The sequence below is a fragment of the Pygocentrus nattereri genome, chromosome 6 (genome assembly GCF_015220715.1).
Source record: "Pygocentrus nattereri isolate fPygNat1 chromosome 6, fPygNat1.pri, whole genome shotgun sequence".
Taxonomy (NCBI): domain Eukaryota; kingdom Metazoa; phylum Chordata; class Actinopteri; order Characiformes; family Serrasalmidae; genus Pygocentrus; species Pygocentrus nattereri.
In genome coordinates, this window is record NC_051216.1 from 46,942,010 (window position 1) to 46,965,629 (window position 23,620).

Here is a 23,620-nt window from a genome sequence, read left to right on the forward strand (position 1 = left end):
CGATCAGATTGTGATGTTCGGTGGCAAATTCCGAAAGGCTTAGCAGTGGCCTAGTGCCTGGACTTTGGCACTCGCAGCTTGCGTTTGGTCTCTGTTGCCTCATTTCTTTGTCTTCTGCAGCCTTTCAGAAGCGTCTGACGAAACACAAAAGCCATTGCACTCCCCCTCACGCCTCGCCGTGTCTACGCATGACACCGTTTGTCAGGGGGAGGCCGTCGAGCAGTCTTAATCTCCCGCCTTCCATCAAATCAAATCTGGATTACGGAAATTGCCCCGAGCAGCCCGATCCGAACGGAACTTTACATAACACGGGTGACTCACGGTGTCTATTTATACCACTCCCCCACCCTCCATCCGCCTCCTTAGGTGTCTGCTCGGCTGACTTTATCATATTCCCCGTGTCATGTGGCTGCCGGAGTGGAAGGAATCGGTCTGACAGCCCAACGCTCCGCTTCCAATTCTTCCCAGGAGGACCCTTGCTGGCCCACTTTCCCGCGATTGCCTCTCTATTACGGTTCCGGGAGTTCATTCGCCCTTCCGCCTTCCTTCGTCCAACTGGGACAGGCGCTCAAACACGGGGGCCTACAGACAACACACACAGCGACTGTTCACTTGCCACGGTGCTGGCATGTATCCTAATGGAAACACTTTAGTGGAAAAGCCCCTCAGGGATTTTGGAATCATGCGGGATTATAGACGCGTCCACACAAGCCCGAAACATCACGAGACATTAGTTCATCATAAAGAATTTATGGACAGTGTTTTGCATATATCGCTGAGAAGTCTTTCTGGGTATCACCTGTCCACGGTGTCGGAAACCTCCCCCCTGCTGATGCAGTTTGTGTTAGGAGTCCTTTAGCTCAGGGGTGTCAAACTCAACCACATTAAACAAGCTCAACAAATCTGGTGGGCCAGAGACCCCCAATGCTTTCATTTGACTTTTAATGAATGTTGTGCTGTAACTTGAACTGGCCACTGTTTATTCAAAATACACAAAGGCTTCAACAGTAAAACACAGGTGCTTGTGGCAAACCTTGAAAAATTACATGAATACTTGAAATATTCATAATTCAAATGTCCCCAGGTACTCAGTCTTTTAAACCTGCCTATTCGCTTGAAAACCTGGTATCTCTTATTTGCTGCACGCTCATTAAGCTGAGCTCACGTTTGGTTTAAATGCAGCTGGTGTGTTTGTTGATGTGACTGGTGTAGCATTGAGGTGTAATAGACTGCTGTTGGTGTAGGAGAGTCAGAGCGCACATTACGGTGCAGTGCATGCTGGGGACTGTCGTGCAGCGCGCTGTGAAACAGGCTGATATTAATAGAAAATTAAAATGCTTTTACGGGCCGGATCGGATTATGACGTGGGCCTGATCTGGTTGTGTTGATTTTGCAAGTGGCAATAACTTCTTCTACAAAGGCGACATTAACCATAGCATTTATTCTGCACAGTTTCTATTTGTCTGTTGAAGAAATTTGGGAAAAAAGCCAAAAAATATAACAGATGGACCTTTTTCTGTGAGTACAGCCTTGCAGTTGTAGATAAAAGTTTGAAATTACATGTTGTGTCACTTTTTTAGTGACAAAAAACTTTACAGAAAACAGTCTTTAATATGAGATTCTTTCTTCACAATGTCTATTTATGTGCTGAAAATTTAGAAAAAAAAAAGACAAAAAATATAATTCAGGAAATATCTTCTTATTCTACTTTCACCTGCTCCCTTTAGGGGTCACCACAGCGGATCATCTGCCTCCATCTTGCCCTATCCACTGCCTCCTCTACTTTTACACCAACCATCTCCATGTCCACCTTCACTACATCCATAAACCTTCTCTGAGGTCCACCTCTTCTCCTTCTGCCCGGCAGCTCCATCTCCAACATTCTTTGCCCAATATATCCACTATTCCTCCTCAACACATGTCCAAACCATCTCAACCTGGCCTCTCTGGCTTTATCTCCAAACTGCTCCACCTTCACTGTCCCTCTGATCTGCTCATTTCTAATCTTGTCCATCCTGGTCACTCCCAAAGAAGATCTCAGCATCTTTATCACCGCCACCTCCAGCTCAGCCTCCTGTCTTTTAGACAGAGCCACAGTCTCCAAATCAAACATCATAGCAGGACGCACTGCTGTCTTGTAAACCTTCCCTTTCACTCTTGCTGCTATCCTTCTGTCACACATCAGCCCTGACACCCGTCTCCACCCACTCCATCCTGCCTGCACCCTCTTCCTCACCTCTTTTCTACGCTGTCCATTGCTCTGGATGGTTGACCCAAGATATTTGAAGTCATCCATCTTTACGACCTCGACTCCTTGCATCTTCACCTTTCCACCTGCCTCCCTCTCATTCACACACATGTATTCCGTCTTGTCTCTACTGACCTTCAAATAAAGAGTAAACATGGCCAGTGAATGTAGGACGAGGTCGGGTTGCAACAATTCACTAAATTTATTGCCTTGCAAATACAGCAGATTTTGAAAGGGAGCACAAAACAATTACGAGGCAATGACAATTTTTTCAAAGGATCACGAAACTTGCAAGGGAGCGTAAAAAAGTACGCAAGGAAACAAAATGTCGCATTATTTCTTTAACAGCACCACATTAAGTAATAATGTAACTGCTGCATCATTTAAGATGGAATGGACAACTGGAACAAGAAGCTGGCAGGTAAAAGGCGAACTGCACATCAATAGGACCTTTACTAATCGCCAAACTTCACGTTTTCTCAAAACCCTCTGTTTTCCAGTTAAAACATATGAGGAAGTGATGCCTTGAGCGCTAGGCTAGTAATGTTAGCTAAGGTGTGTAAGACCATGTATTTACAGTACTGTATCATATCAACTGCCTCTTCAGTGTGAACACAAGTCATTTGGGATCCACTGCAGATTTTTGGGGGGGTTGATACTAAACAGTGCAGTAACTGGCGCATTTGTTTGCTAACTAGCTTATATAGTGGAATATCCTAGAGATCGAGTAAAATATAGCAAAACTGAGCGGAATATGGCAGTAATTGGGGTAAATCTGCCATTGGATGAGCGGCATATGGCAGTAATTGGGGTAAATCTGCCATTGGATGAGTGAAATATGGCAGTAATTGGGGTAAATCTGCCATTTGGATGAGTGAAATATGGCAGTAATTGGGGTAAATCTGCCATTGGATGAGCGGAATATGGCAGTAATTGGGGTAAATCTGCCATTGGATGAGCGGAATATGGCAGTAATTGGGGTAAATCTGCCATTGGATGAGCGGAATATGGCAGTAATTGGGGTAAATCTGCCATTGGATGAGCGGAATATGGCAGTAATTGGGGTAAATCTGCCATTGGATGAGGGAAATATGGCAGTAATTGGGGTAAATCTGCCATTGGATGAGCGGAATATGGCAGTAATTGGGGTAAATCTGCCATTGGATGAGCGGAATATGGCAGTAATTGGGGTAAATCTGCCATTGGATGAGCGGAATATGGCAGTAATTGGGGTAAATCTGCCATTGGATGAGTGAAATATGGCAGTAATTGTGGTAAATCTGCCATTGGCTGAGCGGAATATGGCAGTAATTGGGGTAAATCTGCCATTGGATGAGCGGAATATGGCAGTAATTGGGGTAAATCTGCCATTGGATGAGCGGAATATGGCAGTAATTGGGGTAAATCTGCCATTGGATGAGTGAAATATGGCAGTAATTGGGGTAAATCTGCCATTGGCTGAGCGGAATATGGCAGTAATTGGGGTAAATCTGCCATTGGATGAGCGGCATATGGCAGTAATTGGGGTAAATCTGCCATTGGATGAGCGGAATATGGCAGTAATTGGGGTAAATCTGCCATTGGATGAGTGAAATATGACAGTAATTGGGGTAAATCTGCCATTGGATGAGCGGAATATGGCAGTAATTGGGGTAAATCTGCCATTGGATGAGTGAAATATGGCAGTAATTGGGGTAAATCTGCCATTGGATGAGCGGAATATGGCAGTAATTGGGGTAAATCTGCCATTGGATGAGCGGAATATGGCAGTAATTGGGGTAAATCTGCCATTGGATGAGCGGAATATGGCAGTAATTGGGGTGAATCTGCCATTGGATGAGCGGAATATGGCAGTAATTGGGGTAAATCTGCCATTGGATGAGCGGAATATGGCAGTAATTGGGGTAAATCTGCCATTGGCTGAGCGGAATATGGCAGTAATTTGGGTAAATCTGCCATTGGATGAGTGGAATATGGCAGTAATTGGGGTAAATCTGCCATTGGCTGAGCGGAATATGGCAGTAATTGGGGTAAATCTGCCATTGGATGAGCGGAATATGGCAGTAATTGGGGTAAATCTGCCATTGGCTGAGCGGAATATGGCAGTAATTGGGGTAAATCTGCCATTGGCTGAGCGGAATATGGCAGTAATTGGGGTAAATCTGCCATTGGCTGAGCGGAATATGGCAGTAATTGGGGTAAATCTGCCATTGGATGAGCGGAATATGGCAATAATTGGGGTAAATCTGCCATTGGATGAGCGGAATATGGCAGTAATTGGGGTAAATCTGCCAGCAGCTGGTTGGAATAACCGTTTCTAAACTATGACTTGAAAATTCCGAGGCACTTATCAGGCACTTAAACTACATACCAGGTAGGAAAAAGGAGGTAACGCTGACATATCCAGATCCCTGCACCACTCATTGTTTAGGGGTTTTTACGGATTGTGCCATCAATAAGTCTAATTTTCCCATTTTCCTGTTGTTTGGGACCCTCTGGAGTTGATTAAGATACACTCCCTTTTCATCTGATTCATTTTTAAGCACGACAAGCCTCAAGCACTGCAGCAAAACAGCAGTGTCTCAGCTCTCAGCGCACCTGAGCGTTCACGCATGAACACAGACAACGGCTCCTGCCAATATGGCAGAACGATCTCATAGAGCAGCACGATGTGACGTCCACGTCACAGCAGCTCTACGTAAAAAGGACACACATAAAACATATTCTGCACTTTGCTTTGCAGTTTTTTGATGAGAACGCAGGATTGACCATCTATAGAAACTCTGTGACCCCCTCGTTCAATTGGATTGTGATTGGTTCCTAGATGCCTCACGGTTGTAAAAATATGGCTCTTTGAAATCGGATCAATCTTCTTGAGCCACCCCGTGTTGTTTCAGTTGCAGTTCAAGGCTTTGTCACACGATGTTGTTAAAAGGCGTCTCCCAGCAGCACTTTTTCCAGACTCTATTACAAATTTATAGTGGAGAAAAAACGACACCAGCTGCTCAAACTTAGACGTAAACCAAGCAGAATCTAGCTTATAGCAGCGCCGCCCATTTCATGTGAGATCCTCCCAAAGTTCCCAGATGGATATGCATGAAGAAGACAAACAATTAGCGTTTCCCCCAAGCAGGGTACCCCGATCTACTGCACCCCCCACCGAAGCGCTGCATAGTCCCCAGAGGGAAGGTGGTAACAGATTTACAGGTTCAGAACCTTATTTAATAAATGCCTTATTCCACACTAAACATGCCCTTTTTACATTCTCAGTGACCTTCATGAAGACCAAGATGACTTTAAATGTCTATATATTCAAATGCCCACATCCATCGCTACGAAATAATGGATCAGACAGCCTAGATTAACACATCGGTGCTGTCGGACCAAAACCTCGTATCTACATTTTTAAATCATTTTCCAGTGTTTGACATTTTTTGAAAATGCCTATTGTCCCTTATATTGTGTGCACATTTCGAGATGAATGGACCACAACAAACAGCCCAAAATGACTTGTAAAAAATTCTGGTTCCATTGACTTACATTGAAAGTGAAGTATATTTTTTCCTTCTCCTGTAAAGTTCTCATTTTGGAGATGTGACAATTTGGTCCAACAGCAGTGATACAGTAGCTCTAAAATAAAATATTTCCACAGACTGTTACACATGAATTGCCTTAAATACTCACTGCACCTCAGTGTTTTTGTTGTATCTATATTTTTCAGGAATATTTTTACATTTTACCCATATGTTAACAATTCCCTCGGTGAGGGAGTAGGAATACTGCAACCATGGCGGCATCATCAGCAATCGAGTGCATATATCTACGGTTCTTCCATGCGTTTAGGCTTGTGCACCAGTTATAAACGTAATGTGCTCCTGAAACTGGCGCGTAAAGCTGAGTACTGGCTTAGTACCTAAGACAGGTGGACGTGTTTCCATTGAAGGACCACTAAACTAGAATCCGGCGTCTGGCCAGAATGAATAGGTATCGCCATCACTGCTGCAACATACCATTCAATGACCACTGTCCAATATAGAGGCAGCTATGGACACACAGTTCATGTGATAGGTGGACAGGCTCCTATGATGATGGCTGCTAATTCATCATCTGCGAGCAGAAGCAGCAGCAGCATGCTCAGCGAAGCAAACCAGCACTGGGTCATTTGACTGGACGGACAGGGGAAACACCTTCACTCAAAGTGACGGGTTTACTGCCTTTACTTTGAAAGTAAACCACACCAGGGATGGAGAGGAGACTCTGCAATGTGCTGTAATGATTAGGGTGTATTTTTTTGTCCCTCTCTTGGACGCTGTCCACTTTCTAAACGGAAGGGTTTTACATAGAGCACTGTGCTAAAGCCAGAGACCATTCCTCACGTGTTTAATTCCCAATCAAACTGCCATTAAGTACAAAGTTATTCATTCTTCTAAACGTGTTTAACAGAAAATTATCCCGAAGCCTCAAAAACCAAATATAATGCCACACTTTCACTATTTAGTGTGTCCACTTTTATCCTGGAGACTCACTTTGAGAATTTTCCACATCTGAGAAGCTGGTTGATGATTTCCTGAAGTGATCAATCCCATTCAGTGGTGGTGAGGTCTGGACTCTGGGGCGGTCAGTCCATCGTCCTGCTTCTTTGTTCGATGTGTCCGTCTCCTTTTCTCACTGAGGTTCTTCTTGATCAGCTGCACGTCCTTTCAGACGCACAGCGCTGAGTGGTCTTCTCACAGTGGAAGGATGGACAGAAACACCTGTGGATGTTCTCAGATCTGAAGCAGCTTGATCTTCTCCTCTCTCTCAGAGATCAAAGCTTTCAGTGCTGTTTATCTGACGGGGGCAGTTTTGGGGTCGACCAGGCCTTGCGCGATTGTTGGGAATCTCATTTTCTCTCAATTAATTTTGGACACTTGCACGGAACGTACTCAGAAATATCTCCTGTAAAATGAAGGGTTTGTACTTAATGGTTGGTTTGATTGGCAGTTAAAGAAATGAAGGCAAAATCTTGAAATTGTTCTCCGCTGGACCTACGACTCGGAGCGCCAGCGAGCGTCAGCGATGAGGAGAATATAACCTGGCTACTGCTGGTCTTCTACCCTCTGGGCTTCACAGAATGCATTACTCCTCCACTGCAGTGGTGGTATTTGCATATTGCCCTTGACTTGTCCTTCACAACCCCCCTGACTGGTACTTTTCACCAACAGCCCCACGTCCTTGGTGTGCGGACTCAGTCTGAAAGGCGACCCGGTGGTCAGGAGGGTAACTGTTCTGATCCCTAACGCTGTGGGTGAAGAGTCCCAGCAGGGACTGTGGCATTATTCCCAAAGACTCTCAACCTTCTCCTACACGGGAATCCTCGGCACTTGCTGCATGTCAATAGCTGCAGGGGGAGAGAAACGAGCGGCAGAAGACAGCGGGAGAGAAAAGTGGACCCTAAGAGCCGCTACCGATCCGGCGCGCTTCCTTGATCAAACCCAGTGACCTAGTGGGTGCGTGAGGCAGGTCACAAAGAAGATCTGCAAGTCGAATTTGCTCGGAGATTTGACGCACCTGGTCAGACAAGAGCCGCTGAGGCACAACCAAAGAATCTGCAACATGTTGCAAACTGTCCATGCGCTGCATTTCATCGCATGTACCCAATGCAACCCTCTGCCAGATCTCTGCTCCACTCCGCTTGTGAAATGCATGCACTGTTGCACGTGTGGATAAAAGGCGAAGGGCATGCAGATGCACTTACCAGGGTCACCCTGACTCGTCCGCGGCCAGCGCGAGGGGATCCCCGCCGGTTCCTCGGCTCACGCGCTCCCCCTCCCCTCACCCTAAACCGACGACCCCCCCCACCTCCAACTCCTCAGATGCCGTGGTCGCAGTCCACGTCCCTGCATATGTACCATAGGATGACGTAGAGGATAAGGAGGATGGCGAAGATGAAGAGTGCCACGAGCACAGCTTTGGTCACCGGGGAGATGAGCGAGTGCATGGCAGCGGGAGAGAGCGGAGGGGGGGGGGACGGACGGCTGCGGCTGCTGGAGCTGCGGCTGCTGCTGCTGCTGGTGTCTCTGCACGGCGGAGAGGAGCGCGAGAGGATCTAGCAGGAGAGAGAGAGAGAATGAGAGAGAGAGAGAGAGAGAGAGAGAGAGGCTCCCACGGTGGGGGGTGGGGGTGGGTTTCAGTGCAGTCATGCTGCCTCCCTGTTAAGGCATAAAGAGGCACTTGTTGATATTCAGGTTTAGTGCCATTATTATTGGTGCTGCTGTTGTTTTGAAAGTAATTATTATCCATTAATTATTTATACACTATTGGCTGTTAGTATTTCATTAATAATCCATTGCTTCATTTCTGTTACTACTGCTGTTATCTTTTTCATAATTCCCTTATTTAGTTGATGTTATGGTTTCATTTATTATATAATGATTTGCTATTATTTCTGTTTTCATAAGCGTTCTCTATTATTATTTATAATCAGGGTAATTTATTATAATTATAATGAATAGCTTTGCTATTATTATTGTGGCTGTTCTATTTTTATTATTAATTGACATGTTTTTATTATTGTTCTTATTTTACTATTTCCATCATTATTGTTATTAGTGTTATTATTGTTAGCGAAAAGCTTGTAATTATTTATCATTATTACTGTTTTTGTTTGTTTTCATATAGCATGTTTATTGTTATTAGTGACAGCTACCAGCTGTTATTGCTTTACTATTATGTCTTTATTATTATATCTTTTTTTTTCATAGCAAAAGGCTTGTATTTATTTATTATTCTTACTGTTTTCATGTTTTTTTTGTTATTGATTACCTGCTATTTTGTATTATTTCTATTATGTTCTCTCTTATTGGCATTCATTATTAGCATAATTTGTATATATTTTGCTTATTATTATTACTGATAGCTACCAGCTGTGTGATAATCCACCATAGTAGAGATGTCAGTGATGTCATCGGTGTCGTCATCCACTGCTGCTGTTTAATAACATGATCCTAAAATAGTTTAAACCTAAACGCACATCCACAGAGCTCCAGGCCCGCGGTCCTCACTGACACGTGGAAACGCTAATACCTCTCAGCAGCCTGGACAGGGGGCCGCTCCTCCACCCCGGGAGGATGGAGGGGAATCGGCCGTGTTAAAGCATTCATTTTTAAAGTTACAGCGACTGCAGTCCAATCTAAGCCCACGCCTCCGGCAGACCTGATCCGGCTCATCGGTTCACGCTCAGGTTCAGCCGTTACCTGTTTGGGAAGGGGTCTTCCCCAGCGGGGGCCTTTCCCCGACAACCTGAGTGTCTGAAGGGCACACAAAGCTTGGCTGAGCTGTTGTTTAGGCCCACTAGTTACATATTGTAAAAGAAAGGGTCAAAGGTCACCGGAAACCTGAGCTATCCTTCTGGGTGGCATTCCTGCGGGACACAATCCCTGCCATCCATACGCTCGCACGGAGCACTAGCCAGAATTCAAGATCCTCTGATTAATAATACATTTATTTTATTTATAAAGCCCCTATCAATAATACAGAGACACTTTCAATGGTTAGAGTATAGCATAGATTTTGCATGGACTTCCCTGCTAAGCCTGCGCTGCTCGGAGCTTTCTGAGCCGCCACTGAGAGAAAAGGCTATAAAAGTCCTGTCAGATTCAACTGTGTGTCTCTTTCACCGGGTTTTACTATCAAATATGCATCGTGGCCAGGTTCCTAGCTGCGGATGTGTGTGTTGCAAATTACCTTCCCAACTATTTGAGCTAATTGACTCTTTTAAGCGACTCAGTTGAATCGATTCACAAGAACGAATGAATTTAAAGTTTTTGTTTTTTCACAAACACAAATGTTCAAACCTGTTTAGATCTGGGACAGAAGGCGGAGTGCACAAGCAGGCAAAGGGGATTCCCGTCTAAAGCCGGCTATTAATATGTTATCGTTAATATTTCATCGTTAATATTTTGACACTGAATTGACAAAATGCACAGTTTTTGAATCCTGTCTGTGTTTTTGTCTGACTGTCACTACATTTCCCAGCATACATCACAGCAATGCGTCACACAACCATTGGGAATGCCCCCCACAGCAATAAAGAAACGCACTGATCTACAGGATAATCAATACAGAGCGCGCTGACATGCACAAAATAATCAGATCGTAATCAGATTTCTGCAGTTATCTGATTATTCAAATGGTCGTGTAAACAGCACAGTCCGAGTTCTTAGATCAAAGTCTAGACGTCTGATGAAGAGGCTGGATTTGAGCTCAGTAATCAGATTTCTCAGTGCTGTGAGCTCTTACTCTGATTTCTTTCGTATTTCTCAGACTGAAAACAGACGGCGGTACCGGAAATAAGCGAGCAGCGTCGCCGCGAGACGCAGCAGGACACTTTAGGAGCAGCCCTGAAACCAAACGCTTGGCGAAATAATAGATTCAAATATTCTTCATCTTCTAGATGATGTGTGTTCATATTTTCAGGTAAAGTGTCTCGATATTTTTTTAAAAAGCTGCTCATGAACGTTTACGTCACGTCTTATTCTGTGAGTTTATCGGCTGGTTGTAAAGCATAAATCTGACTACGGTCTGATTCATATTGACCTGGAGTTTCCCCACTATCTGTTTACCGAAGTGCACATAAACGCATTGATCACATTACTGACAAAATTGGATGTTCTCCAGTTATCGGATTTTAGGTGCATGTAAACTCACTCAGCCACGATATTGGGCTTCTTAGCAGTCATTCTGGCTTCCATCTGCATTGGCCTGCTAGCAGAAATACAAATTCTTATTTAACCTCCCCAAAGAGTTGTAGTTCTTTAAAAGTTCTTCCCATCTTCAAGGTACATCATCGGCAGGGGGTTTTAGGCTTTAAACTGGGTAATTTCACTAGTGAGACTATTTCAGCACCACTATAAGAGGTCAGTCGGCAGCTTTTCAACAGACATAGCGACGGTCACTTTTTGCATTTTGGCCAGAGCACCTCTAAGATTCAATATGTTGATTCAAATGTTGAGACAAACTGAATTAAACAGAAATCCTACTAACCACTGTTCTGTCAGCAGGCCTTTCCAAAACATATGGCTGTTCATTTTACTTGAAATATTTCATTATTACAGTGTTATTGTAGCTTGTCTGACAAAGATAATGGCTAATACAGCGTTTTCACAGTTAAAGCTACATTATGAAACCATTTTACCTTAAAATTAAAACAGCTTAAAAATGATTTTGGTGCTGCACTGATTTATGATACTGAGAATAGTGTGTCTGTCATTGCAGTTCCAGGCCCAGAACGCCTGCTATAGCACTATGTAACTTTGGAGGAGCAGCACAAGGACTGCGTAAAGCTTTACGGCACCAGACATCAACAGCAATGGGTCTTCAGTTAGCTATAATAATGAGCTCGGTATTCTGGTTCTAAGACTGCCCTACTCCTCTGTCTGAACAAGAATCAGGACACTGTTCTGAACGCATAAAATCGAGGGCTAAGAGGGGCGAGGGGTGAAATGAGGATTAGGCCCAAATCTAGGACTGGATTTTACTCATTGGTCGAGGTCGAGAGCTTAAAGAGATAAAAATTAATACAATGAATATCTCACCACAAATGGGAAAACGATCAAAATCCAAATATCTTTTCTTTTTGTCATTCATCTCTTATGGAGTTTTGTCGTTTTTTTTCGGATGCCAAAGGTCACCTGACCTCAGTCCCGTTTCAGGCTCGCATGCAAAGAAGTTCATCTCAAACCAACTAAGCCTTAAAAATTTGCAACCTCCTGTAAAAAAATCCTGAAATGTTACTCGACCTTGAGTTGAGGAGGTTCTTTCTCTTCTGATGTTGTGTTTGTCGGTGTTGTGCCAAATTCCGACTCCCAGCAGGATCTGACTCCCCTTCGCATGCACTATTCACGCAGGCATATGGACGCTACAGATTACACTCGCGGTTTCGGTTGTTTGCACACCGTAACATAGAAATCACGGGTGTATTCTGCAGAGTCCATATGTCTGCATGACGCACGTGCATGAGGGGGAATGGGATTCTGTGTCCTTCAGCCTGTCGACGAACGCACGTGTTCCTGTGTAAAAGTGAAACACTGCGACCGTGGGGGCAGCCGGAGAGCAAAAACGACCAATTCTCACACAATTCTGCTTTAACGTCCAATATTTTGTTCTATTTTGTGCAGTGGTGGACAGTAACTGAGTATCTGAGTAACTGAGTAACTGAGTAACTGAGTAAATGTAATTAGTTTCTGTACTTTAGTATTTTTGGTGTATCTGTACTGAAGTTTCTCCGTTCTGGGTGTCTTTTTCCTTTCACTCCACTACATTTCAGAGTCTAATATCCGACTTTTTCCTCCTACATTTTGAGAAATCTGTCGTTCCTTTTGGTTTCTGTGTGTATAAAAACGTAACATGTCAAAACGAAAGAAGCACAAAGCCAGAGCACCAATCAGGGCCCAGCGGTCACTTTGTTTAGAGCTGGTTTTGACCTGTCGGTCATACCGACCCAGTGCAGCACGCGGTTCAACGTCAGCGCAGCAGCGTAAAACTTTGGGAGAGTCTGTTCAACATAAATGATGAACTAACCTAACTTTGTGTAAATAGAGCTCAATATAGAAATATGTCCACATATGCAGTCGAGACTGACGCGGCTTTTTTCTGAATTTCTACAAACACCATTTCATTTTATAGTAAATGAGTTTGGGCTGGTTTATGTTTATGAACAGACGCCTACAGATCAACATAGTAAAGGAGCTCATCTGTGATCCTGAGTTTAAAGCCAGTTTTTATTCAACTTAAACTTGGAACTAAGTTGTAAATAAATCTGAAACTGAAACTTTGCTTGTGTGTAAAAAGTGATTTCAGAGCCACTCGGTTCTCCCTGATGGAAACTGTTTACCTTCAGTGTTTTGTGCTTCTGATCATTTTAATAGACGTCAGCGTCACTAATTAATGACGTTCTATTAAAAGACTGGTTTACCAAGAGAGACGCTGGAGGACTTTCACCTGAAATGAGTTCATGAAGCCAGTCTGGTTATAAAAATGATAACAGGACATCAGAGCCAGAATTACTCTTTTAGTACTTTTACTTTATACTTAAGTACATTTGAAGGGAAATACTTTAGTACTTTTACTCAAGTGGAGGTCTAAAGGCAGGAACTTCTACTTTTACTGGAGGGATATTTTACCTTGGATATCTCTACTTTAACTCAAGTATGATTTGTGTATGTCGTCCACCTCTGATTTTGTGACATTTTATCACAATTCATTTTCACTTGACTGTCTTCCTACATCTCTTTATATCGTAGAATCAAACCAGCTGGCTTTGTTACTGTGCCTTTACGTAAATGTAAACGAGTGTTCTGATTGGCTCAAAACCCAGCCCCAGCTGAAACACTCCTTAAAACTTCAGTGTTAGGGGCGGAGCTAAACTGCTGTAGGCTAAACTAAAGATGGATATACTGTATGTAAACGTGTTGGCTTTCATGACGTCACAAAAACAATGAAATCACACCAGGCTGTTTTTAGTTTCTATATGCAGATGGAAGAGTACGTTCTGAAACTTTAACACCACTTTTTTTTGTAAAAAAAAAAAAATGTAAAAAGGAAAATATGTTTATATATATATATAATAGACTCTTTAAACAGATTTCTGAACTTAACTAGCCAGGTACTTTTCTTTAATCTATGAGAAAAGCGGATAAAGACAGAGAGACCATAAAACCGTAAAACTTAGCCAAACTTTAAGCCAATACAACATTTCCATGAGAGATATTGAGCTTTTTTTATATTTCCGGAGGTCCGTTTCCATAAACCGACTGAGCAGTATGTTTAGAAACTTTAACAACAGTTTTGTTGTAAAAAATTGAGGAAAATATGTTTTTTTTCCAGTAATATGACTCTTTAAACAGCTTTCTGAGCTTAGCTAGCTAGCAAAACAAACTTCCTGCTAGCTAAGTAGCTTTGTTTAGCTACCACAAAAGCAGATAAAGACAAAAAGACTGTAAAATCTGTAAAAGTGGGTTGAAATTTTAGCCTGTTCAGCATTTCTGTGAGTGTTATTGAGTTCTTTAGTCAATTGTTAGTCATTAATTTTAAGCCATTTGCTCCAGTTAAACCCCCAACTAGCATCAGTTACCGGATACAGACCGATCACAGTAAGACACTTTTCTACTGAAGTCAACTGAAAGTTCAGTTTTTACTGGATTACTGGTCTCAGGCTGGAATTCTGCTGTGATTCCCACTCGAATAATCGTCAAAAACGAGAAAGAATCGGACCGATCGAAGGTTCGATTCACTGAATCGCTTCGAAAGAATCGGCTCAGTGAGCCGACTCGACGTTCAGCACCGCACCTTCAGCATCCGCACATCTCTCCTTTGCGCCTGTTTGAAAAAGGGGAGGGGAGGAAAGTCTTCTCCCACGCGATTGGCTCACACGCACGCCAGTCACGCCTGTGGGGGCGGGGCCACGTGCTGGCACACGCCCCCACGCGCGCGCCCACCCTGTGAAAGTTTCTACAACAAAAGGTTGCGTGAAAAAGTTGGAGGCGCGCTGCGTGGAAGCTGAGCTTCTCCAGAAGAGAGTGAGTTATTCAGAGAAAGGGAAAAAACCTGGACAGCTTTCCCGCTTCTGCGAGATCCATTTCACTCAGACCACAATGATGTCATGCCTGTGGATTCTGGTCTTTGGAAGTCTCATTGCAATGCAAGGTAAGGTGCTGGGAAGCTTTTCCATGTAGGGAACTTGAACTTAAGGGAAGTGTGAAGGCGCCCTTGGTCAGCGCTGCTGGCTACTGCGGTGTTTTCATGTAAGCTGAAGGTGCCAGGTCCATTCATGAGCGCTGTAGACTGACCATGAGGCAGATGCAGTACCTTCAGCCAGTTTGATCTGGGGTTTCAGCTTTGATGCTCCAGTGTTGGAGCTACACTTACATTATATAAGCTGCAAAAGCACCAGGTGATGCTCACAACTGTTATTTTGACTTTGTTCATCCATTAAAACGTTAAGAAGCTGCTCTGAGGTGCAGGGACGGTGCTGCTGTTTCACTGCTGCTTTCCTGCTGTTATGGATGTGACATTGTGCTTGGAGCTTGTCTTGGATCCTTAATTGGAAGGTGGTGTTTTTGCCAAGTGAAGTCATTGCCTGTTCCTCATCAGCCAGGCCGGGTCACTGCCGTCTGCCAGTTGTACATTGTGTTCTTCGTGGGCAGAAGAGTTTCAGTGCGCTGATATCCCTCAAGCCCAGAGCGCAGGTTCCCCCTGGCTGTGTCCTTCCTCCGCTACCTCGCCCACTTTAAAGGCAGATTGAGATGCATAAAGTAATCCGTAGTGAACCGGGTAGTGAACTGTAGAGAGGTTTCTCACTGGTGATCTCACTGGTTTTTCCCTGCCACTGGCTTGCTCTGGTGGGCTCGGACCCGGAATCTTCTGTGAAGCTGCTTTGTGAAAGCAGCGCCTGCTGTAAAAGCGTTTTATACACAAACTTTGACTTGACTTGATAGGAACCCGGACGTCGCCATGCCTACAGCTCAAATATAGACGTTTTATTAACTATCAAATACATACCAGTGAACCCACACAAGTTCTATATGGAATGTTGATGATGGAAAATAGTGGAAAATCTGGAATAATGAGTTTTCTTTGGGGACTATTTTGCCGCACAGCGCCCTGCATGTCTCCCTCCACCATGAATGGAGTTGAAGTTCTCTAAACTCTCATAAAACAGTGTCTCAGTCATCAGGCAGTGAATTCAGAACCAGTTCATGTAGGAACTTTCTGTAGGAGCTTTTAGAGGGACGTCTGGTTCCCATCACCACCACTGGGAACGGTTCTGACTCAGTTTCTCTAGAACGGAGCAAATTTTGAAGAAATGGGTGAAATTCCATTTTAATTTGGGAAGAGTTGGAGCAAGAAAACTCTACAGTATGCAGAATAAGAAAAATCCAGAACCAGGTTTGGGAATCACAGGGCCAGAACATGCAGCCCATTCCAGTAAACACCCACGTGTGTTGGCGTGCTGCACTGCTGTGTGACCGCTGGGAAGCTCTGCAACATTTGGCTCCATTCACGTTGTTCTAGTGTTCTCACACTCACGCTGTTCTAGAGTGCTTTATCCTATTCAGGCTTACTAGAATTTCCTCTCTTTCCTCTATTTACACTCTGCTGGAAGGTTTTCCTCAGTTCACATCGTTCTAGAACACTTTCCTCAGTTCACATCGTTCTAGAACACTTTCCTCAGTTCACACCGTTCTAGAACACTTTCCTCAGTTCACATCGTTCTAGAACACTTTCCTCAGTTCACATCGTTCTAGAACACTTTCCTCAGTTCACACCGTTCTAGAACACTTTCCTCAGTTCACATCGTTCTAGAACACTTTCCTCAGTTCACATCGTTCTAGAACACTTTCCTCAGTTCACACCATTCTAGAACGCTTTCCTCAGTTCACACCATTCTAGAACGCTTTCTTCAGCTCACACCATTCTAGAACGCTTTCTTCAGCTCACGCCGTTCTAGAACACTTTCCTCACTTTGCATTTTCTAGAACACTTCCCTCCGTTCATATTGTTCTAGAATGTCTCCTCCATTTTCTACAGTGTTATTCTCAATGCACACTGCTCTAGCACATCCCCTTCCATTCTCACTGTTCTAGAATGCTGTCCTTTGCTCACACTGTTCTACAGTCTTTTCCTTAATTCCTGATGTTCTGCAGTGTTCTCCTCCATTCACACTGTTTTAGAACGTTCTCCATCTTTCACCCTCTTCTAGAGCATTCTTCTCCCATTCACACTGTTCTATCATCCATATAGCTCTAGAATGTTGTCCTCCATTCACGCCGTTCTAAAATGTTCTCCATTTACGCAGTTCTAAAACATTCCTCCCCTTTCACTCTTCTAGAATGTCTGCTTCCATATACACTGTTCTAGAACTTTCTTGCTCGTTCAGCCTTTCCTTGAATGTTCTCCTTCTAAATCACGTCAAAATGCATTTATGTAGCACCTGTGCAACTTTACACCAGTCTAGAACATTGTCCTGTCATTACACTGTTCTCCTTTGTTCATGTGGGATTCTTTTGGCTTGTCGGTTCTTATTCTAGAACAGTACAAATCTAACCACCAGCTTTAGAGCACAGGTGTGCTGAGCGGCGCTGGGTTGTTGTGGTTTTGGTGTCTCCGGGAACGCCTTGTGCGCGTCCACCCTGAAAGCGCACCGAACGCATTCCTCTGGGTTTCTGTCGCATTCATCTGTCCCACAAGAGAACGGGAAGAGTGTGAAAGTGCTCGGTAACTCAATCCTGGCTCCAGCTGTGGGTTCCACCCACTGGAAAATAAAAAACAGCCTGGTTTGTGCTGGCCTCGGGGGAGCGGGGAGTTAGCGAGGCTCAGGATGGCCTCCGCCTCGTTCTTTATCTCTGAGAGCGACATTGATGATGATTCTCTTTATTAAACGCCGCGTTGAGTTTCTTCCCGTAGACCAGATCAATAAGCCACGGCAATCAGAGCTCAGAGATCAGAGGGACGGTGAAGGTGGAGCAGTTTGGAGATGAAGCCAGAGAGGCCAGGTTGAGATGGTTTGGACATGTGTTGAGGAGGAATAGTGGAGATATTGGGCAAAGAATGTTGGAGATGGAGCTGCCGGGTAGAAGGAGAAGAGGTAGACCTCAGAGAAGGTTTATGGATGTAGTGAAGGTGGACATGGAGATGGTTGGTGTGAAAGTAGAGGAGGCAGTGGATAGGGCGAGATGGAGGCAGATGATCCGCTGTGGCGACCCCTAAAGGGAGCAGCCCAAAGAAGAAGAAGAAGAAGAAGAAGAAGAAGAAGAAGAAGAAGAAGAAGAAGAAGAAGAATGAGAGCTGCGCGTGGTAAAGATTATACGCCTTGCAGTGCATTAAAAACACTCAATAAACCCTTCAGTGATTGGTCAGAGGCTCGTTTGCTTATTAGAGGTGGTGCGTGATGTCACTGTGATGGATCATCATGTCATTACAATTAAAATACAATGATGCAGCATTAACGATAAGCCAGGCACACTCATTAGCATATTGTGCTTAATAAAACGATGAACGCTCTTGCTGTATTTAAACTTTTGTCATTATTATTGTCACTATAATAATAATAATAACAATAACGACATTAAATAAATATAGCGTCTTTATTATGTTACTTTATTTGTTTATCTAACATCATTATTAATAATGGAAATGTGCCAGATTTAGCCATGAGGTTAATATTCCTCCAGTAGCATTATTTAATTAATATAATATAATCATATTAATATAATCATATTCAATGTTCAGTTAGTGAACAAAACTGGCATTTTAAGTGTTTCTATTTTACCGTCATATCGGATTATTAAGCTGCAAACTGACAGACGCCTCAACTTCATTTTACAATAAAGGATTTAATTTAATACTTTTCTTTCATTAATAACACAATTTTGGCAAAAGACTAGACGTATGAATTATATATTCTGTAGAACCTTAATGACAAACTGATGCCAGATTCACCAGAGGGGGCTTCTTACCCCCCGTAGCTGGGGGGAGGTGTGTCGAGATGACCCTTTTTGTGTGAAATGGTCCAGACGGCTTTACAGTGGTGGTGATGGGAACCAGGCGTCGCCATGACGACAACACAGATATAGACACTTTATTTACCATCCAGAACCACCAGAGAACCTACATGAGTCTTCTGAGCTTATATGGAATGTTGATGATGGAAAACAGTGGAAAATCTGGAATAATGAGTTTTCTTTGGGGACTATTTTGCCGCACAGCGCCCTGCATGTCTCCCTCCACCATGAATGGAGCTGAAGTTCTCTAAACTCTCATAAAACAGCGTCTCAGTCATCAGGCAGTGAATTCAGAACCAGTTCATGTAGGAACTTTCTGTGAGGAGCTTTTAGAGGGACGTCTGGTTCCCATCACCACCACTGTGAACGACTCGGTTTGGGGCAGTCGTGGGCTGGAGGTTAGGGAACTGGAAGGTCGCCGGTTCGATCCCCAGTGCCGTCAGTCCATGACTGAGCTGTCCTTGAGCAAGACACCTAACCCCCAACTGCTCCCCGGGTGCCGTGCATAGGGCTGCCCACCCGGGCAAGTGTGCTCACTGCCCCCTAGTGTGTGTGTGTGTGGTGTTTCACTTCACGGATGGGTTAAATGCGGAGGTGGAATTTGCCCGTTTGTGGGATTTTAAAAGTATCAGTGAACACCTTAACTGTTTAATTATTCAGTGTTTTTCATTTTGTAGCCGTGGTGTAGTTTGTGTGGAGCACAGTGGCGCTACACTTGGTTAAACGATGGTATTATGAGAGTGAGTATGTTGATTAAGGGGCAGCTGTGCTGTCCCACGGTGTCCCGTCCACCAGACACTCAGCAGCTGGTTCATTGGTCAGAGACCCACAGCACTGGCCTGATCATACAGGGCAAAACAAAAGCAACTGCAGAGCTTTGGGGAAAAAGTGAAGGTCAAGCCAAAGGTCGGTTGGGTTTTAGGGCCTAAAACAACACAAGAAAGCAAACCGTCCCCAATACGCAGGGATGTAAACGCGTATGGGACAGAACTGATGTCCTATTCACAGGCTAAATACACAAAACAATAACAAGAAGCCACTGCAAGACCAGAATGAAGAGTGACGCCTCAGCAAAACCCTACTAGCCTCAAACAGCCTCGAACTATTTCAGGTCATTGCTTGTGAGTTCTGCCTTAGAGCAAAAGCTCAGAAAAAGTCTAATTTATGTTCCTTTTACCCCAAAAGAAGCTGATCAGTCATGATGTGTCAGGTCTGAACTTTGCTCCTTTAGTTTTATCACCGGAGCTACGAGGCGAATGCAGCTGATAAGTAATGGAAGCTTATACCCCACCAATTAGCGTGGTGCTCATCTTTACACACCTTTAACGAAAGCCAATCATAACAGAGCTCATTTACATACACTCACCTGCCACTTTATTAGGTACCCCTTGCTAGTAAAAGGTTGGACCCCCTTTTACCTTCAGAACTGTCTTAATTCTTCATGGCTGACTTTCAACAAGGTGTTGGAAACGTTCCTCAGAGATTCATCATAATTTCCAGGGGAGCTGGCTGTCCCAAACCCCCCCCCCCTAAATTTTGGAATTTGTGAAAATGATGCATTTTTTCGGTCTTTTTGATTTCTCCTTCAGTATAATTGAAAGGTTTAGATTTATCACAGGTCACACGTTTTCATGTCTCTACCGAAACACAAAGTGATTGCTTTGTTGGCGACCAAATGGAATATTCAGTCATTTATTATAATAAAAGAAGCATAATTAAGGTATGAGGTCATTTTTTACTCTGAACCAAATCGGTAAAACGATCCCGAGAAAAGAGCCGTTTCCTCTGTTCTTGGTCTTTGGGTTTCAGATGAGCGTATCCTGAGTTTTGGGTTTGGGCTCAGTAAAGAATTTTCATTTCGGTGCGTCGCGAATTACGATATCTTTCTGTTGAACTTTTTCACTTGGGCCCTTTAAACGTTTCTACAACTTGTTTTTTTGTGTGTGACAGGAGGGAAAGTGGCGGCGTCAGAGGACGACGGTACGTTTGCTTCTTTTCACTCTCAGCTATAACAGACACCCACGCCCTAAACACACCCAGCGTTTCTTCCCTCTGGCTGAACAAGCGTGGTGCAGCAGAGCGGTGGGGTTGCTTTAGCTCTAACCGTTGACGTGGTGTTGCAGTAATGACGCTTCTCATTCGGGGAAGCACTGAAGGTGATGAGGTATTCAGTAGGACTCTTTTCAAGCTGCAGTGAACGAGCTGTTAGCGCCACTTCATCACGGCCCACTTATTAAGATATATACAGTATATACACACAGAAATGGCTTATACATGTGAGATCCTCAGCACTGCACCATTATTGATGCCTTTATGGCCAAATACCTTCATTTAGAGTCGGTTACTCATTCAGCCTAACGAGAAACTGTAGAGCTGTAGTTTCTCAAGAAGTGGAGCGGATATTCCACATATTCCGATTCAAAGCTGTTGAGTTTATATCAACAGTTGCTGCCAAAATAACGCATGTACATAAATGTAGTTTGGTTAAGTGCCGTGTCCAGTCATGTGGCCATTGGTATTCAAAAAGGTCATTTTCCTCTTCACACAGGAGCTGAAGTACCTCAGACGGAGGATCCAGATCTGGACACTGCCCAGTCTGAGGATGGAAGTATGTTGTGACTGGACTTCACAGGAAATGCCTCTAATTATCCACTTTATATATAAACAAATAATATAATAAACAATCGGCGCTCAGCTCCGCCCTCTAAAGACGTCATTAACGACCATCAAATAAACAAACGCCGCTCAGCTCCGCCCTCTAAAGACGTCATTAACGACCATCAAATAAACAAACGCTGCTCAGCTCCGCCCTCTAAAGACGTCATTAACGACCATCAAATAAACAAACGCCGCTCAGCTCCGCCCTCTAAAGACGTCATTAACAACCATCAAATAAACAAACGCCGCTCAGCTCCGCCCTCTAAAGACGTCATTAACGACCATCAAATAAACAAACGCCGCTCAGCTCCGCCCTCTAAAGACGTCATTAAAGACCATCAAATAAACAAACGGCGCTCAGCTCCGCCCTCTAAAGACGTCATTAACGACCATCAAATAAACAAACGCCGCTCAGCTCCGCCCTCTAAAGACGTCATTAACGACCATCAAATAAACAAACGCCGCTCAGCTCCGCCCTCTAAAGACGTCATTATCAACCATCAAATAAACAAACGCCGCTCAGCTCCGCCCTCTAAAGACGTCATTAACGACCATCAAATAAACAAACGCCGCTCAGCTCCGCCCTCTAAAGACGTCATTAACAACCATCAAATGAACAAACGCCGCTCAGCTCCGCCCTCTAAAGACGTCATTAACAACCATCAAATAAACAAACGCCGCTCAGCTCCGCCCTCTAAAGACGTCATTAACAACCATCAAATGAACAAACGCCGCTCAACTCCGCCCTCTAAAGACGTCATTAACAACCATCAAATGAACAAACGCCGCTCAGCTCCGCCCTCTAAAGACGTCATTAACGACCATCAAATGAACAAACGCCGCTCAACTCCGCCCTCTAAAGACGTCATTAACAACCATCAAATGAACAAACGCCGCTCAGCTCCGCCCTCTAAAGACGTCATTAACGACCATCAAATAAACAAACGCCGCTCAGCTCCGCCCTCTAAAGACGTCATTAACGACCATCAAATAAACAAACGCCACTCAGCTCCGCCCTCTAAAGACGTCATTAACGACCATCAAATAAACAAACGCCGCTCAGCTCCGCCCTCTAAAGACGTCATTAACGACCATCAAATAAACAAACGCTGCTCAGCTCCGCCCTCTAAAGACGTCATTAACGACCATCAAATAAACAAACGCCGCTCAGCTCCGCCCTCTAAAGACGTCATTAACGACCATCAAATAAACAAACGCCGCTCAGCTCCGCCCTCTAAAGACGTCATTAACGACCATCAAATAAACAAACGCCGCTCAGCTCCGCCCTCTAAAGACGTCATTAACGACCATCAAATAAACAAACGCCGCTCAGCTCCGCCCTCTAAAGACGTCATTAACGACCATCAAATAAACAAACGCCGCACAGCTCCGCCCTCTAAAGACGTCATTAACGACCATCAAATAAACAAACGCCGCTCAGCTCCGCCCTCTAAAGACGTCATTAACGACCATCAAATAAACAAACGCCGCTCAGCTCCGCCCTCTAAAGACGTCATTATCAACCATCAAATAAACAAACGCCGCTCAGCTCCGCCCTCTAAAGACGTCATTAACGACCATCAAATAAACAAACGCCGCTCAGCTCCGCCCTCTAAAGACGTCATTAACGACCATCAAATAAACAAACGCCGCTCAGCTCCGCCCTCTAAAGACGTCATTAACGACCATCAAATAAACAAACGCCGCTCAGCTCCGCCCTCTAAAGACGTCATTATCAACCATCAAATAAACAAACGCCGCTCAGCTCCGCCCTCTAAAGACGTCATTAACGACCATCAAATAAACAAACGCCGCTCAGCTCCGCCCTCTAAAGACGTCATTAACAACCATCAAATGAACAAACGCCGCTCAGCTCCGCCCTCTAAAGACGTCATTAACGACCATCAAATAAACAAACGCCGCTCAGCTCCGCCCTCTAAAGACGTCACTATAGTGATGTGCTGCCTTGAGTTACATCAGTAAAGTCAAGCTACTCATTAAAATATGATTATATATGCAAAATATCAACACGATGTTTAACGTGAGTTTTCAGCTGCACTTCATCTCAATCTACACACAGGCACAGAAGCGGTAACCCTGGCCCCGACTGAGGATCCCACCCCTGAGGACACAGGTATGATTTGACAGGAAATTCCCCAATACCATAATCGGC

The 23,620-nt window shown here is 44.1% G+C and overlaps 2 protein-coding genes across 2 annotated transcripts in view; one reads left to right on the plus strand and one right to left on the minus strand.

The window, feature by feature from the left end:
• Positions 1-8,325, minus strand: part of LOC108439528 (dehydrogenase/reductase SDR family member on chromosome X) — a 69,887-nt gene extending 61,562 nt beyond the window's left edge. The window contains exon 1 of the mRNA XM_037539004.1: positions 7,986-8,325. The gene's annotated coding sequence lies outside the window, so the exon portion shown is untranslated. The remainder of the gene's footprint in view (positions 1-7,985) is intronic.
• Positions 8,326-14,739: 6,414 nt separating this feature from the next.
• The window catches only part of si:ch211-39i22.1 (cell surface glycoprotein 1), a 37,470-nt gene continuing 28,589 nt past the window's right edge, over positions 14,740-23,620 (plus strand). The window contains exons 1-4 of the mRNA XM_037539175.1: positions 14,740-14,932; positions 20,740-20,769; positions 21,338-21,397; positions 23,528-23,581. Of these exons, the coding sequence (XP_037395072.1) occupies positions 14,881-14,932; positions 20,740-20,769; positions 21,338-21,397; positions 23,528-23,581 (196 nt within the window). The 5' untranslated portion in view covers positions 14,740-14,880. The remainder of the gene's footprint in view (positions 14,933-20,739; positions 20,770-21,337; positions 21,398-23,527; positions 23,582-23,620) is intronic.